Source organism: Balaenoptera borealis, assembly GCF_965194805.1.
Source record: "Balaenoptera borealis genome assembly, chromosome: 1".
NCBI lineage: Eukaryota > Metazoa > Chordata > Mammalia > Artiodactyla > Balaenopteridae > Balaenoptera > Balaenoptera borealis.
In genome coordinates, this window is record NC_138860.1 from 146172846 (window position 1) to 146190518 (window position 17673).

Genomic DNA, 17673 nt, shown 5'->3' on the forward strand with positions numbered 1-17673 from the left:
TTACTAGATCGAGCACCGCCCAGCACCCCAAGACCCTTGTCGATTACAACTCCTCCCTCCCTTTGGCGATAACACCATCCTGACTTCCATGTTAAACACCTCCTTCCTTTCATGATAGTTTTACCACTTACATGTATTGCTAACCAATAGGGCTTAGAGCTGCTTGTTTTTGAACTTTATGTGGATGGAATGTAATCTTTTCGGTTCTTTTTTTTTTTTTTTTCATTCAACACCATGTTTTTGTGTATAACTATAGTTAGTTCATTTCCACTGCTGCATAGTATTTTATTGTATGAATATAACGCTTTGTTCATCCTATTGTTAAATTGGGGTTATTTCCTGTGCCAAGCAATTATAATCAATGCTGCTGTGAACATTCTCACACAGTCATCTGGTGCACATGTGCTGGGGATTCTCCAGGGAATATACCCAGGAGTGAAATTGTTCGGTTGTAGAATATGTACTTCTTCTAGACTAGGTGATGCCGAGTTCTTCTGAAATGGTTATATCAATTTACAGTCCGACCAGTAGTATACAAGACCCCTTTTTTATGATGCTCAGGTGCTGCAAGCTCAGAGTGGGATGGAATAGTCACTTGCCGCCAGTTCCTTTGGCATTGGACACATGGAGAAATTAGAATAGGAATGACTCATTGATAGGATTGGGGGCTTTCTGGCAAACTCCATGAGAAGTCAAAATAATAATGGTAGACACTGTTTAGTGAGTATCTATTACATCCCATGCTCACCCTTTACAAATTTTCCCCCCTTTGTCATCTGAGACAAAGAAATGATTTCACTTAGAGCTTGCGCAGGGTTACGTGGGTAAATTCCTTCACCCTAGTGCCTAAGATTTCTTATCTGCAAAGTAAGGGTTATATAGTTCCTATTTCATAGTGAAGATTAGTTGAGTTAATACATGTACAACGTTAGATTAGTGAATGACACGTAAATGATTAATAATCTATCTCTCTACCTACCAATCTATTTACCTATGATCTATTAATCTATCCCTATGTATGTATGCATGTATCTATCTATCTATCAGCTATCTGTCTTCCATAGACTCATTTAGCAACTAGCACTTACAGATGCTAAAAATAAATGTCCCTTTCTTGTCCTGTCCCCAGCTTGTGTCATATGTGATTGAACTGCCCTTTTGCCCCTTGCACTGTGACTCCCTTGCTGGCAGGGATGCATATTGCCCACCTACATCTCCTAGACAAGCTCCATAAATATTATGGTAACCAGGTTGTCAGTTAGGTTGCAGTAAATCCCAAGGTGTGAAAATGGATACCCTGACATGCCAGGTCTCCATGTCCATTCCAGACAGAAACAAGAGAAACACCATGGTGGATGACTTGGTTGTCCTTGTGCGAGGAGGGGCAAGTGAGTACATCACTGCCCTGGCATACAAGGAGCTACCGACAGCAGAACTGATGCAGGAATGGGGAGAGGCGGTGCAGTACAACCCGGACATCGTCAAAATTAAGGTACATGCAACCGCCCTAACCATCCTTCTCTCTGTTCAGAAAACAGCTTCTGAAGGATTGCTGTGAGCCAGGGTATGGAATACAGAGCTCAATAAGACCCAAGCCCTAATCTTGAGGCACATACATTATACTGGAAAATATATATGGAGTGAACCAATTGTAATACAATGCACAACACCAGCTAGAGAACCCTGCCTCCCTCTCACTTGGGCCCCAAAGTTGCTAAAGGAAATTAACCATCAGCTTCTAATTCCAGCATTCTTAAATCAATATTGTTTCCATTTCATCTGGGAATCATGCATTCAGTTATCTGTTCATTTAAACATTCATTCACGCAACCAACAAATTGTAGCTAAGTTCCTGAGATGTGATAGGAACTAAGGCACTGGAGGAAAACAGAGGAGGGTACAAGGATGAAAAATAAAGTCTGTGCTGAACAGTAAGATGCTTGCATGCATTATTATCTTACAGGACAGCATAATACATCATGGTAATCACTAACGTGTTTTGGGCACCTACTATGTTCATGATACTCTGCCAAGGACTTTAGGAATGTTATTTCATCTAATTCTCATGAGTCTGCAAATTAAGTATGCTTAATTTTGTGGCTGATAAAAATCAAGGTCACAGGTTGCATCCATCTGTGACTGCTCAAGAGTCTCTATTATGTCCAGACCTGAGAATTTGATGTCTTCCCTCCCCTCCTGTGGGTTTGGTAAATAGAAGATAATGATCCCAACCACCTGTCACCCAAACAACAGCAGTTTTGCAGCCTTAAACTAAAAAGACGTTTGCTAGAACAAGACTGTCATACAAATCAGCAGTGGTAGGTCGTTGCCTGTGGGGACTTCGGCACGGTGTCCATGTCACATCTTACACTGTCCTCTTCTTGCCATTGTCTGTAAAGTCATTGATGGTCCAACATCCACCCTCCCGGAGATTTACTCTTGCAGCCAAGGAGAGGAGTTAAGAGGCTGGAGCTCTGATGAGGGGCTCTGCAGTTACCAACCCTGGCAGTTTTCCAGTGTCTTTATTTATATGTCAAATGCTCAGTTTCTGCAGAGCAAGAAGGCTGCCATTCATTCCTTTCCTCTGCCACTTATTCAGTAGTGACACTTAGGGTACAGTTGCTGGCAAGCATCGAGAAGGATAAAGTCAGCCATAGCTTGCAGGCAGCTCCAGAGAAATCTGGGATTGGCTGATGGCACGGTGACATTGGTTGGTATCACAGACGGGCAGGGGAGAGAACAGAATTCATGAGAAAATAGATCCCTGGTCTTTGCTTTTTACTTATATCTTACCTGAATCTTTTTTTAAACTTACAATTAATGGATTGCCCTGGTTACCTATCTAAATAGGTTGGAAGTGCCAGCCTGGGCATTGGGAACGTCGAGTGTCCAGCAGCATGTGATATGATATGGGATGTGTGTTTTGTGTGTACGTGTGTGTGTGTATGTGTGTGTGTGAGAGAGAGAGAGAGAAGGAGGGAGGGAGGGAGGGAGGGAGAGGGAAAGAGAGAGAGCACACACATGTTAGCGTGCTAAGCATCTCAAACAGACCTGCCACCATTCTCAGAGATATAGCACTTTACTGAAGGCACAGAGAGGCTTCCCAGCATGTATGTGATGCCCTGGAAAGTATCATATCCACTATCAGTGTAGTGTTGTGAAGTGCTGTGGAGGCTGAAAGGGGAAAGAGATTAGAGAATGAGAGATGTTTCCAGCGGTGGAGGAGGTGAATTTGTTGAAGGTTTTATGCACTTCTTCTGTACATCGCTAACCTGACTTGGAAACATCTATTGTGGGCATGGACTCTTTCTGGCAAGAGAAAACTGCACATGACTTCACATTATCTCAAAATAATTCTCGGCAGAGTGAGCTTACCAGGTAGTTGGAGCAGCAGTTGCTTTCCAGGAGGGCAGAGACCACTCGAGAAGGAATTCCTAGACACAGAGTGTTGGCCAAGGCTTGTGTACATAAACGAGTCTTGAAGATCAAGATCTGAAAACACAGTTCCTATAGGAGCCAGGTAGGAAGAAAGGGAGACCACAGAAGAGCCCATGCACAGTGTTTAGTGGTGAACTTTGGTTACACAGAGATGGCTCTTTGTTCAAAGAAGAGGTGGAGAAAGCAATGGACATATATAAAGAGAACTTTGAACACAAAAGATTGAAATTACATTCAAGATAAAGAAGACGAGGGACTTTCCTGGTGGCGCAGTGGTTAAGAATCCACCTGCCAATGCAGGGGACATGGGTTCGATCCCTGGTCCGGGAAGATCCCACATGTGGAGGAGCAACTAAGTCCTTGTGCACAACTACTGAGCCTGCCCTCTAGAGCCCACGAGCCACAACTACTGAAGCCCGTGCGCCTAAAGCCCCTGCTCCACAACAAGAGAAGCCACCACAATGAGAAGCCCACGAACCGCGACAAAGAGTAGCCCCTGCTCAACGCAGCTAGAGAAAGCCTGCGTGCAGCAACGAAGATCCAACACAACCAAAAATAAACAAATTAAATAAAATAAATTTTTTTTTAATTTTAAAAAGATAAAGACAAGCATACATCTAAAAATAGAAGTAAATTTTAGAATATATTTGCTTTGTGGTTATAATAAAATTAAGGAAAATAAGGAATTTATGAAATAAAAAATAGAAGCTGAGATGTGTGGACACTAATCAGATGAAAGGGGAAATGGCTGAATGTAGGAAGCCAAAAGCACAGTAGTAGAATCAAAAACTACATTGGAAACTATAAAGAATAGAATTGACGCTGCAGAAAATTGAGTCAGTGATGTGGAAGGTGCTATAAAAATGTTTCTGTAATGCAGAAGCAAAAGACAAAGAGATTAAAACAATGATATAAAAGAAATATGATGTACAGAGAGTACAGAAGTGGAAATCTAAAAACCAAAGACTTCTTCCTGAGAAAGATCCAGGATTAAATGTGAAGATGCATTAATCAAGCACATAATAAGGGAAACTTCCCTGAGCTGATAATGCAAAATGAACAGCTCATTGAAAAGGAGGTAAAAGTACTGAAGATAAAACAATACTGAGACACACTGTGGTGAAATCTTTGACTTTGAGGAACAAATAGATCCTACAAAAATAAAAGTCATACTGGTCTTAGAATTCTTCGCAGTGCTAGATGCCTAAAGATTATGGAGTGACAACCACAAGATCTTGAAGGAAAAAGCTTGTGGCCCAGTGAAATGGTCATTAAGGGATGAAAAAATCCCCAAGACATTCTGAGATATTAAAGGAGTCACATAGAGGAATGCCAGATTTAGCACTCGAAAATGCAGGATGTCCAGTTAATTCTGAACTTCAGACAAATAAGGAATATTTTTTTAGGATAAGCATCTTTCAAATATTTCATGGGATATATACCAAAATATTATTTGTTGTTTATCTGAAATGCCATTTTAACTGGGCATTCTGTATTTGACTGGCAACCCTAGTCACAAAGCCTACCATCCGTGTACATTTCTATAGTGGTTGAGGTGCTAGGTTGTGGTCTGGGATTCAGGCTGATGGAGAAGCCATGGTAAGGAGCTTGGCATGGCTAAGCATAGAAGAGAAAATACAGTAGTGAGTGATTCATCTAGAGGTCAGGAGAGCCTAGGTTATGCAGCAGTGAAACACCCCCAAATCTCAACGACTTAGTTCAACAAAAGTTTATTGCTCAATCACACATCATGTCCAAAGTATATTGGTGAGGGACCTTTTCTGAATGTCTCTCAGGGATCCAGGTGATGGAGGTTTTTTCTTGTCCTGTGCTCCCAAGATCACCAGAGCAGTGGTAAGGGAATGGGAAAAGTCACCACACTCTGCTCCCAAAGCTTCAACCTGGAAGGGGCCCTCCCTCTGCTCACCTTTCACTGCTCAGAAAAAGTCACATTGCAAACCTGCCCTTAAGGATGGTTCAGGGAAAAACAGCCCTGCCAAGTGCCCAGAAGGAAAAGAAGCTGATATATTTTGTAAACAGTGATAATGACCATCACACCTTACTAAAGCAACTTATTTAAAGATTCTCTAAAAGCAAATTACTCTGATTAAGAGAAGGTTTTGTGTTTTTCTTTAACTTTTTATTTTATATTGGAGTATAGTTGATTAACAATGTTATGTTAGTTTCAGGTGTACAGCAGAGTGATTCAGTTATAATGCAGATGCTTTGGTAGCATGACCTGGTAAGATAATGTCAGACTTAGACTGCCAGATCTCACTGGAAAAAATAAATTCTGAATTCTAAATAAGGAAACCCATAAATGTAATTAAATGGAAATAACACAACAACAAAATAATTTTGCCACACATGAAATCTTTCATGTGTAAGGAATGATACAATTTATAAGAAACATATCTTAAAGGAAATAGACAACTCTCAGAAGAACTCAGATGATAAATATGCAAAATTTTAACTTCTCTAGAAATAAAAATGAAAATTAAAGTAAAAATGCAGTATTCTTTTTTTTTTTAATTTTTTAAAATTTATTTATTTATTTGGCTGCATTTGGGTCTTCGTTGCTGCGCGCGGGCTTTCTCTAGTTGTGGCGAGCAGGGGCTACTCTTGGTTGCAGTGCGCTGGCTTCTCATTGCTGTGGCTTCTCTTGTTGCAGAGCACGGGCTCTAGGCACACGGGCTTCAGTAATTGTGGTACATGGGCTCAGTAGTTGTGGCTCGTGGGCTCTAGAGCACAGGCTCAATAGTTGTGGTGCACAGGCTTAGTTGCTCTGCAGCATGTGGGATCTTCCTGGACCAGGGCTCGAACCCGTGTCCCCTGCATTGGCAGATATCCCCATATCTCCTCCCTCTTGTGTCTCCCTCCCCCCCTCCCTATCCCATCCCTCTAGGTGGTCACAAAGCACCAAGCTGATCTCCCTGTGCTATGCAGCTGCTTCCCACTAGCTATCTATTTTACATTTGGTAATGTATATATGTCCATGCCACTCTCGACAGGCGGATTCTTAACCACTGCACCACCAGGGAAGTCCCCAGTATTCTTTTTTACCTGTCAAATTAATGATGATTAAAATCTGTAATACTCAATGTCCTTGGGAGCGATGAGATGGGAACTTTTATATGATGAAACGGGAATATAAATTGGTATAGCCCTTTAGGAAAAGAATTTAACTGTATATATCCAACACATTAAAAATGTTTATAGCTTTTGATCCAATATCCCTAAATGGAAGAATCGACTAAAGAAATCATTTAAAAAGTTGGTAAAGATGTATCTATAAAGACATGCCTCATTTTATGTTACTGTAATCCTTATCCGAAGTTTCAGTTACTCATGGTCAACTGCGGTCTGAAAATATTAAATGGAAAACTCCAGAAAGAAACAACTTATGCTTTTAATTGCATGCCATTCTGAGTAGTGTGATGAAATCTCACACTGCCCTGCTCCATCCCCACCTGGGATCCCCACCGTCAACATCATCTGCTTCTGACATCCAACCATCGACATGATCCTGGTTCAGTGATCTAGCACCACCCAAAGCAGATGATCCTTTTGATGATACATCAACAGTAGCCTAACACTATGTCACAAATCCTACGTCATTCACCTCACTTCATCTCATCACCTAAGCACTTTATGATCTCACGTCATCCCAAGTATAAGGGTAAGTACAGTACAATCAGATATTTTGAGAGAGAGAGAGAAACAGAGAGACAGAGACAGAGAGAGCACATTCACATAACTTTTATTACAGTGTATTGTTATAATTGTTCTATTTTATTTTTAGTTATCGTTGTTAATCTCTTACTGTGCCTAATTTATAAATTAAACTTTATCATAGTATATGTGTATAGGAAAAAAACATTGTATATGTTGAGTTTGGTACTATTCATGGTTTTGGGCATCCACTGGGGGTTTTGGAAAGTATCCCAGCTGATAAAGGAGGACAACCATATTTGTAGTAGCAAAGGGAAAAAGAAAAATGGGAACAACCTAAAGATTCAATAACAGGGGTAGAGTTGAATACACTGTAGTTCACCAATACAACAGGATACTCAGTAGCCATAAAAAATCATTTTATCAAGGATTATTGAATGGCATGGGAAAATGCCATTCAATAATATATGATGTTAAGTGAAAAAAGTGGAATGTAAAACTTCACTTTTCTTATGCCACCAATTTGGAGTAAATATCTGTCCATCTACCTATCCAAAAATATATACTGAAAGGACACAAACCACGATGGTAACAATTCAAATCTTCCGCCCTCCGCTTACTCACTGTGACTGGCCAATCTCATTAACTTTTCTGTGCCTCAGCTTTGCCATCTGTAAAGTGGGGATACAGAAGTCTACCTGACTCATAAGATTGTTGTGAAGATTAAGTTAGATAACATATGTATTTAGTTCAGCACCTAATAAATGCTAGCTATGGCAATAATTATTTGTTATCGTTAAGAACAGCAGTCACCAGGGTCCATTATAGAGAACTGCATGGAGTTTCATAGACAGCACCCACCATCTCTGTGCAGCAATATGATCAATAAAATTTCCACAAGGTCAGGTGTGCTAAGGACCCAATGATCAATGTGAGTAGTTGGGATTTTGTGTTTTGGGGAAAGATGGGGAAGAAAGGAGGAGGAAGGAAAGGAGAGGGAGAGGGAGGGAAGAAGAGACAAAAGAGAGGAAAAAAAAACAGGAAAAAAGAACCAGCAAACCAAAAAAAGGACAAATGAGCCATATTAAGTTAAAAATGGAGCTGTGGAGGGAACCCTGCGGAATTGCTGCTAAGTTCCAAGGCAAGCCATCATAGAGAACCCTGGGATAGAGGTTGGAAATGGGAATAATCGCCATTTCTATCACAAATCATCATGTGATGAAAAAAACACAGATTTGGGTTAGTTAGTAGGAAAAAACCCACAGGTTTGGGGTTAGAATCCTGGCAACGTGCTTTTGAGTTCTTTGACTTTGTTCAGGTTACTTAACGCTCACCTGAAATGGGGCTAGTAATTGCTCCTGTGTGAGGATGAAGTGGGATCATATGTGTAAGTCACCAGCACACAGTATACGTGGACGGTTTATTCCGGTTCTGCCACTGACCTACTCTATTTCCTGGAGCAGATCTCGGTACTGGTAGAAAAATGCCTGGGGGTTAATGGCAGGTTAAAGGCAGCCTTTCAAGGTGCTCTGGCAGGGAGAGCAGGCTGTTGGAGGAGCTCATGTGGGTGTACAACTATCCCCCATGTAGCCCCGCCCGCCCATGGGTGGCCAGCAGGCTGGACCCTTCTGCAGACAGCCTCTGGATCAATTCACTGACCACAAAACGGTCAGACAACGGGACCACCAAGGGGCCTTGCTTTGCCCGCTGGAGTGAAGGTCAGCATCGGATGCATTAAGAAATGGAAGCAATTTTCTTCCCACTGGAGGCTTCTATTAGGCGTGATTGCCTGCATTTAGACAGACCCTAAACGCTCCAGGGCCAGATTAGGGCAGGATCACAAACAAAATCTGGAGAGGAACCTGGCCCTGGAGCTGAAACTCGAGCCAAGAGGCTCTGAACATGTTTAACTACCTCTTTGGACGTTGCCTCTGTTTTTCCAAGCCCACAAACACTACCACATCTATCTGTGGCTTCCAGCTCTCAAACATCGCTGTGCCCACTGAGAACACCACTCACCCTGCTCGCCGCACCCTCGCATCCATGCCAGCTGCTATGGCCCTAATGAGGCCTCCCATCCCCCTTCCATTCTTCCACCCACTTTTATTAGCGGCTCTCACTAAGCTCTGGGTGGGACCCCGGAGACACAGCTGAGCAGTATACAGGTCTGATCTCCAGGAGCTTACAATCTAATTAGAGAAGAAGGAAAAAAAGGACTTCAACGCGAGACGCTGACCATAAAGGAGCGAAGAGGTAGAATTTGCCTCAGATGAGGTACTATAGACAGTATTCTGAGCGTTTCATGGTGGGAAGGTGTTCTTTGGAGCTCGGGAATGGCTCCCTAATGGTGGCTCTTGCATGCCATGACGGATTTTCACAGGTTTGGTTGGGGACGGGGATGGGGAGTGACGTTGGAACGATGCTCCCATGATACTTTCAAAGAGTTGCTTGCAAACCACCTCCCCTCCCCAACCAAAAACAGATTCACTAGCCGCTCCTCTCTACCCATTACAAGTTACCACTGTTACCTGTAACCACTGTGTATCTGTTAGTACTTTTGTCTCTGTCTCTAGATTCTGAGTTTCTTGGGAGTGGGGATTTTATCTTACTCGTTACTTATGCTTCATGCCTGACACTTAGAAGATATTCAGCAAGTGTTTGTTGACCTGAACTCGAATGAGCTTATTTGTGGGTGGGGTGGGAATGAGAAAGGGTAGGGCATCCTTCTATCCAGTTCCGTATGAATCCACTGTGGTCTGCATGCAGCAAACCTGCGCATTCCCGTAGAGCCTTGCTTCATGTTTCTATGTGATGAATGTTTTCTGTTGAAATAAGCGCCTTTGCTCCCTTCCCAGGCAGAGCCTCTGTACGAACTGGTGACAGCCACGGACTTCGCCTATTCCAGCACAGTGAGGCAGAACATGAAGCAGGCCCTGGAGGAGTTTCAGAAGGAAGTCAGCTCCTGCCAATGCGCTCCCTGCCAGGGGAACGGAGTCCCTGTCCTGAAAGGTACCATTTCCAGTGTCGCTTGTGGCAGACATCATCTGGATGGGCTGGTTCTGGGGCCGGAACACATGATCACATCCACACACCCTCCAGAGGTGTGCTTCTAGGTCAGGGTTTCGTGTGTATATCCAGGGGAATTTCCAGGTCGTTCCCCAGTCCTCTGCCTCAGGCCCCAGCGACTGTCATAAAGCTCCCTTCTTTTTCTCAGAGGAAAAAATATGAACGTCCCCCACCCCCTGCCCCCGACCATTTGGAGCCTCTTAAAGATGAGCTTCTCCACCTTGATTGGGCATTAGAACCACTGGAGATCTTTAGAACTACTGATGCTCGGGCCCCAAATGTGATCATTACGTGAGACTCTCTAGAGAAGAGAACCTCATCAGGATGGCTAAACCCTCTCCTCTCCGGGTAGTTCTAACCTGTGGCCGGGGTGTGACTCACCTTGGAGCACCACCTCCCTGGAACACAATGAAGTAGGGTTGGACCAAGGAGGTGCCTGCACTCAGGTACTACTTATGGCAAGGCGCCTGATGTCCTCTCAGGCTGCACCTGAGAATCACCCAGGGAGCTTTTCACAAACACGAAGCCCTGGGCCTCAGCGCAAAATAGTTAAAGCGAATCACTGGGATTGGCCTCTGAAAAAAAAGCCTACCAGAGACTTCGTTGTAGAGTGAGGGCTGGGAAGCTGTTCTACAGCTGAATTCACTGACAGACAGGATCCATGATTTTGCCAAGCTTTTAGACTAGCAGGAGAGCTAGCCTTGACCCAAGGGTTGCACTGAAATGCACCAGTGTTAGGACCAGTGTTAGTCTGACTATCTCCCAGGAAGTCAGAATGCAGGCATCTAGAACAGGCTGCTCTGGCTGTCAGGATACCTAGGTTCTAGCCACAAGGGACACATGGGTGACAGCAGCATTAAACTGAAGGCAGGAGCAGGCTGAGACTGTGTGGTCTGTAACAAGGAGTGGGGATGGATTCTGGGACTCTGTCCTGGTCAGAGAAGAGGCCCTCCCTGGGCTGAGCAGGGGAAACACCTTGTGCATATCCTGACCAATACATGGTGAGACGATTGGGGGATGGGGGGTGGTGGCACGGATGGCCCACTAGAACTTGATTGCTAACTTGAGGGTCACATCCGGGGTCACTGCAGGGAGCAGGGCAAACGTGAGAGAGGCTGGGACCTGGGATCTTCTGCTCCTGTTGTGTTGGGCTAAGGAAGAGTCTGGTCCAGCATGATGCCAAAACAGGGCATCAAGAGCAGCTGGGTAGAGTATATCCCAGCCCAGGGAGCCAGCAGGACTTGAGGCAGAACTCACATGGTTGGAGCAAACTCAACAGAGGGGACACGAGAGAAGATCTGTTCTCAGGGAGAAAGATTCCACCTGCCCAGCTGAGATGGAGAGATGTGTGTCTAGCTTCTCAGATGGGAAAGAAATGAGCAAAGCAGACGTAAGTGACAGCCTAAGAATGGGAAATTCTGCCTGAGGACCAGAACCTGTAAGTGAGGGTCAGTTCAGCAGGAAGTGGGATCCATTCACCGGCACCAGGTTTTGATCTAGGGGTGCTGAAATCCCCCTTGACTTGTGTGTAACTTGGACCTAGAGACTGGGACCCACTGGAGGCTTTACTTTGGAGGTGAAGGAGAAAAGGAAGCCAGAGGCTGGAATGCCGACAGGGCCCAGCCTATAAAGGACAGTCCTGTAAAGAGAGTTCGTGTGATTCAGCTGAGAGAAGCTCCAGGGTGACATGTGACAGATTAACATAAGGAATAACCTCCAAAATGTCAGAACTGGCCTAAGGTAGCATGAGACATCTAAGGGTAGTGAGTTCTCCATCACTAGAGATGTTCAAGCAGAGACTAGACAATTACTTGTGGTGAAATTGAGCATCAATGACCGTTGGCCCCAGGGACTTCAATAATGTAGCTTCTGATCCCCAAAACCAATGTCTAGGTCAAAGGTCAGCTAATGGGTAATTTTCCTCAACAACTCGACATCATTCCCTGTGGTGGAATAAACACCCTTTCATGAGCAAAGGACCCTCAAGAAAGGAGTGGGTATTCTTGGCACTGAACCTTCTTATTTCAAACCATTCAATTAAACGTTTGCCCTATTTTAACCTAATGGAAAAGCCGTGATGTGGAGGAAGGGGTGAAGTCTAGGAGCTCTTACTTCACGTAGTATGATTCATACTGTCTCTGCATCTTCTCAGGATCACGCTGTGACTGCATCTGTCCTGCTGGATTCCAAGGCCCTGCCTGTGAGATCACCAATCGGAAAAGTAAGGAGTCTGTGAGAGTTGGTTGGGAAAGGGAAGTCTAGGGAAGTCCAGAGAATAATTCAAAAGAGCAAGAGCAAAGTCGGGGAGTGGGCTAGGGAGCTGGACACTATGAAACTTGAGATCCATCTTGACTCCTGATTTTATATTTTATTATTTTCACAACTGAGAGTGCTCCATGTTACAGGACTGCTAATGCATGGCCTCTTCGAGTCATCTCTTTGAAACATTCTGGAATGTTTATCTTTTTTTTGTTTAGTGAACTCCTATACATCCCTCAAAATCCAACACAAATGCCCCTTCTTCTGTAAAAATTATTCTAATCCAAGTAGAATTAGTTAATTTCTCCTGTGGGATCCCATAGTGCTTCGAACATGTATCTATTACAGCTCTTAGCACATTCTGTTTTGGGTTGTGTGTGTCTACCTCCCCTGTGTCTGTGAGTAGGGATCATGTCCCATTTACCTATGGGTCCTCAGGTTCCCACACAGTTGCTGCAGTTGAATTAATAACTGAACGACTGGACTACGATGAAGGTCTCTTCCAGTTCTCAGATTCTTTAGCCGGTTTATTTTCTAAGAATTCTTAGCACTGCCTCCCCCCGCCTGCGGCTCCTCTCCTTTCTTTTCCTTTCTGTGACTTTTTTGGTGATACTGTTAAAAAAGGAAATGGCACATCCGATAAAAACACCAAACATTTATTAAGCAGTCCACTATGTACCAGGCACCTTGCTGAGGGCTTGGACTCATTGTGGGTTCAAATTCCATCTCCATCATTTAATAGCAAATTACTTGACCTCTTCGTGCCTCCATTTCCTCATCTGTAAAATGGAGATGATGATATTAACTACCTCATAGAGTTGTCTTAAGTCTCTCATGAGGCATATAAAGCACTTGGAAGGATGCCTAACCCATCGTAAGAGCAAAATAAATATCGGTTAGTTGGTTTTAGAGCAAAATAAATAGTGTTACTTTATATTTCATATATATTAAATCCTTTCATCCTCACAACGACCTCATGAAGTAGATATTGTCAATGCCCCCATTTTATAGAGGAAACTGAGGTTCAGTGGGTGGCTAGCTAACTTGCCCAGTGGTCACACAGTTAGTAGGTGTAGGGACCCAGGTTCAGGTCCAGTGAGTCTGACTCTGTAGCCTTTGCTTTTGGTGCCTGCTCTGCTCCCCTCCCCAGCAAAGTGCTCAAGGGTGTCTCCACTCCCTCTCCTACTACAGCTAAACCAGGCCCCCCACAGTGACCTGCCCAGTAAGAGTGTAATGGCACAGCCACAGGGTTTCCACTGGTTGGAGGAGACCTTGGAAACCTCCCACTCCAGCTATCTCATGTTATCAATGGGGAGGCCCAGAGATATTAAGTAACGTACCCAGAACTACACTGCAAGTTAGAGGCTCAGCCAGATGCGTGATCTATCATGGTGGATGTAATTGATTATTTGCCAGTCTCATCAATGACCAGAAATCCTCAAGGGAAAGGCAAATGTCAGGGAGGGTAGAGCCCAGTGTTATTACTTCATTTAAAACACACATCGGCCACATAGATAACAGAGCTCCCGCTTGATACACTGAGAAGAAGTAAACTATCCAGCATCCTATAGCTGGGAAGTGTCTAAGCTGGAAACTATTCATTTATTCCACTAATATGGACTCAGGGACTCCTATGTGCCAGTTTAGGTGCTGGGGTTCAGTGGTGAGCAAATCAGATTACAGTTCCTGTCATCATGGAGATTGCTCTTTAGAAAGACAGACCAACATCATTTGACTCGTCCCAGAAATACATTTAAAGTTTCTACTGTAACTGCTACAAAATGCTCTGAGTGCTTAAAATATGAAGTAGTGATGGGGAGTTAGCGATCAGGGAAGGTTTCCTCACAGAAATAACACTTAAGCTGAGATCTGAAGGGTGAATAGGATTGACCAGATGAATAGAGGAGGGAAGAGTATTTGGGGCAAGGAGAACAGTGCGTGCAAAGGCCCTGTGGTAGAAGGGAGCACGGTGAGCCAATGGCCTGAAAGAAGGACAGTGGACTGGAGTGGGGAGATCAGAGATTCAGACTCCCAAAACCCTAGGGTTTATACACCTTACCCCTCCTATAGGGCACCAGAGTGTCATAAGGGCTAATTAATGTTCATTGACCTTCTTTCTTATAGATGTCCCTATTGATGGGAAGTGGAATTGCTGGTCAAACTGGTCTCCGTGTTCTGGAGGACATAAAACAAGACAAAGGCAGTGCAACAATCCACCTCCTCAAAATAGAGGCAGCCCCTGCTTGGGCCCTGCTTCCGAAACACTTAACTGTTAAGGAGGGGAAAGCATCTAGCAGGTGACGCTACTGTGGGCTGCACACGGCAAGGAATCAGGCCAGCTCACCCCCCATGCCTGCTCCCATCTGGAGCTGGCCCAAGGTGGAGGGCTGTGCCATTCAGAATGTTTAAAATAAAGATATTATTTGTAAAATGCACACTGATTTGAACAGATAGTAAGTTAAACAATAATTATAGTCTCCTGAAGGGCTTAGGCGTCCTGGTAATCTTCACTTTGCTCATCTCTACAATTTTATTTCACTCACATTTACTACCAGCCAGGAACTGTGTTGGGAGCTGTCCGTGTGAAAGTCCCACAATCCACCACTGCCCTGCGCATAGTAGGTGCCCAATAATGAATCCATGAATAGATATTAAACTGTTCCTGTCTTGAGGAGCACACCGTCTCATTCAATGTCAGTTGGCAATTGGCGGTTCATATTAATTGAATGATTAGTGTGTGCCAGCCACAGTGCTCTCAGTGCATTCATTCATTCCATCCTCATGACAGCCTTGTAAGGTGGATGCCTTATCAGCCTATTAAACAGCAGGAGAATTGGCTTAGAAGAGTTAAGTGACTTGTCCAAAGTTATGCAGCTAAGGAGTAGGGGGTCAGGGCTGCAAACCTGGGCACTCAAGCTCCAGGGTTTTAAACCCTTTTCTTTTAAATTTTTATTTGTTTGTTTGTTTGTTTATTTATGGCTGCGTTGGGTCTTCATTGCTATGCACAGGCTTTCTCTAGTTGCTGCGAACGGGGGCTACTCTTTGTCGCGGTGCGCGGGCTTCTTATTGCAGTGGCTTCTCTTGTTGCGGAGCATGGGCTCTAGGCGCACGGTATCAGTAGTTGTGGCTCGCGGGCTTTAGAGCGCAGGCTCAGTAGTTGTGGCGCACTGGCTTAGTTGCTCCATGGCATGTGGGATCTTCCCGGACCAGGGATCAAACCCTGTGTCCCCTGCATTGGCAGGCGGATTCTTAACCACTGAGCCACCAGGGAAGTCCCCACGGTTTTAAACTCTTAACTGTGATGCTCCCTTCCTCTCAAAATTGGACTTTGGATCAACAAAGAACTTTTTATGAAATAAAGTGTAGAAGGTGGTGTGTGTGTGTGTGTGTGTGATTGACAAATCCCCACCCACTGCGTCACAAAGAGAGTGGGTCTGGGTTCCTCAGCTTCTTTAAATGCTGAGCACAGGAAGCAAGCGGTTGTTCTGGTGCAGAGCTGAATTGCTGTGACATGAGTGGGTGCCCAGAGGAGATGCTGAGCTGGAGACTAGAGCCACGGAAATTGATCACTGAATGAGAGACAGTTTAAAAAGAAAGAAAGAAAAAGAGGAGGGGTTGTGGTGGCTGGAAGAGGAAACATATCAGGAGATGATCAAGCTGATGGCTGTGGGTCAGTGGGCAAAGCAAACCTTCCCTACCTCTGCATGTTGTGCTCCGCTCACTCATGCTTTTGTGAAAATCCCATTTGGGGAGGGAGGTACTGAAAGATGAGAACAAGAGGGCAGTTGATCTTTATGTTACTAAAATCCAAAGTTTTTTTTTTTTTTTAAATCAAAGACGGCCTAATCTTGTTAACTGTGAAACTCGTAGGGTTTTTTTTTTTTAATTTTATTATTTATTTATTTATTTATTTATTTATTTATGGCTGTGTTGGGTCTTCATTTCTGTGCGAGGGCTTTCTCTAGTTGCGGCAAGCGGGGGCCACTCTTCATCGCGGTGCGCGGGCCTCTCACTATCGCGGCCTCTCTTGTTACCGAGCACAGGCTCCAGATGCGCAGGCTCAGTAGTTGTGGCCCACGGGCCCAGTTGCTCCGCGGCATGTGGGATCTTCCCAGACCAGGGCTCGAACCTGTGTCCCCTGCATTGGCAGGCAGACTCTCAACCACTGCGCCACCAGGGAAGCCCCCCAAAACATTTTTATTTTTTAGATTGAGTCAAGTGATCATTTAAGCTTTGTTGCTCTCATTCATTCCTTCTCATTAAAACATCCCTGAGGGCTTCCCTGGTGGCGCAGTGGTTGAGAATCTGCCTGCCAATGCAGGAGACACGGGTTCGAGCCCTGGTCTGGGAAGATCCCACATGCCGCGGAGCAACTGGGCCCGTGGGCCACAGTTACTGAGCCTGCGCATCTGGAGCCTGTGCTCCGCAACAAGAGAGGCCGCGATAGTGAGAGGCCCGCGCACCGCGATGAAGAGTGGCCCCTGCTTGCCACAACTAGAGAAAGCCCTCGCACAGAAACGAAGATCCAACACAGCCATAAATAAATAAATAAAGCACACCTAGTATAGTGTAATTTAAAAAAAAAAAAAAAATCCCTGAATATTTTCTTTGCTCTTGGGCACTTCCTGCCAGATTGCATAACTTCATGTGAATTTGTTGAAATCAGATTGGTGGGGAAAAAAAAACAGTTGGTTGAAGGTGAATTGATTCATCCTGTGCATTTTCACCCGATTTGTTTTTGGCCACATCATCTGCTGTAAGTTTGCCGCTGGGCTGGGTGCTGGGACCCAAGACCATAACACATCCATGACACCAAAGCACAGGTCACCAACACCCACCAATCTGGCCGCCCAGCTCTCTGGAATTGAGTCAAGAGAACAACCATGGAAGGAGCTGATTCTTTACTGCTTAGGGGTTGCTGTAGCCAGCGTGGCGATTCTGTCTGCCTTCCTGCATCCCCGTGTCCCCTGCAATTGAGCAGACGGGTCCGGGCCCTTGTTTGGATTAATATTATTGCTTTGCCGTCTGCTGTTATTTCAATAGGCTAATCCAATAATGTTTTATCTCTTTCATTATACCAAGGCCGTATAATTTTCTTACTTTATAATCTGTCTTCTTTTAAGATTCCCCAGAGATGGGGAAGAGAGGTTCTGTCTTGGGTTGATGGGAGGCTCCCGTGAAGCCGACACGAGCATGTCGAAGCCAGCGCCGCCAAATTAAATTCTGAATCTCAATCAC

The 17673-nt window shown here is 44.5% G+C and overlaps 1 protein-coding gene across 1 annotated transcript in view; it reads left to right on the top strand.

Moving 5' to 3' along the window:
* Positions 1-15809, top strand: part of C8B (complement C8 beta chain) — a 42672-nt gene extending 26863 nt beyond the window's left edge. The window contains exons 9-12 of the mRNA XM_082357577.1: positions 1329-1492; positions 9966-10119; positions 12329-12397; positions 14560-15809. Coding sequence (XP_082213703.1) covers positions 1329-1492; positions 9966-10119; positions 12329-12397; positions 14560-14711 — 539 coding nt within the window. The 3' untranslated portion in view covers positions 14712-15809. The remainder of the gene's footprint in view (positions 1-1328; positions 1493-9965; positions 10120-12328; positions 12398-14559) is intronic.
* Positions 15810-17673: the final 1864 nt, after the last annotated feature.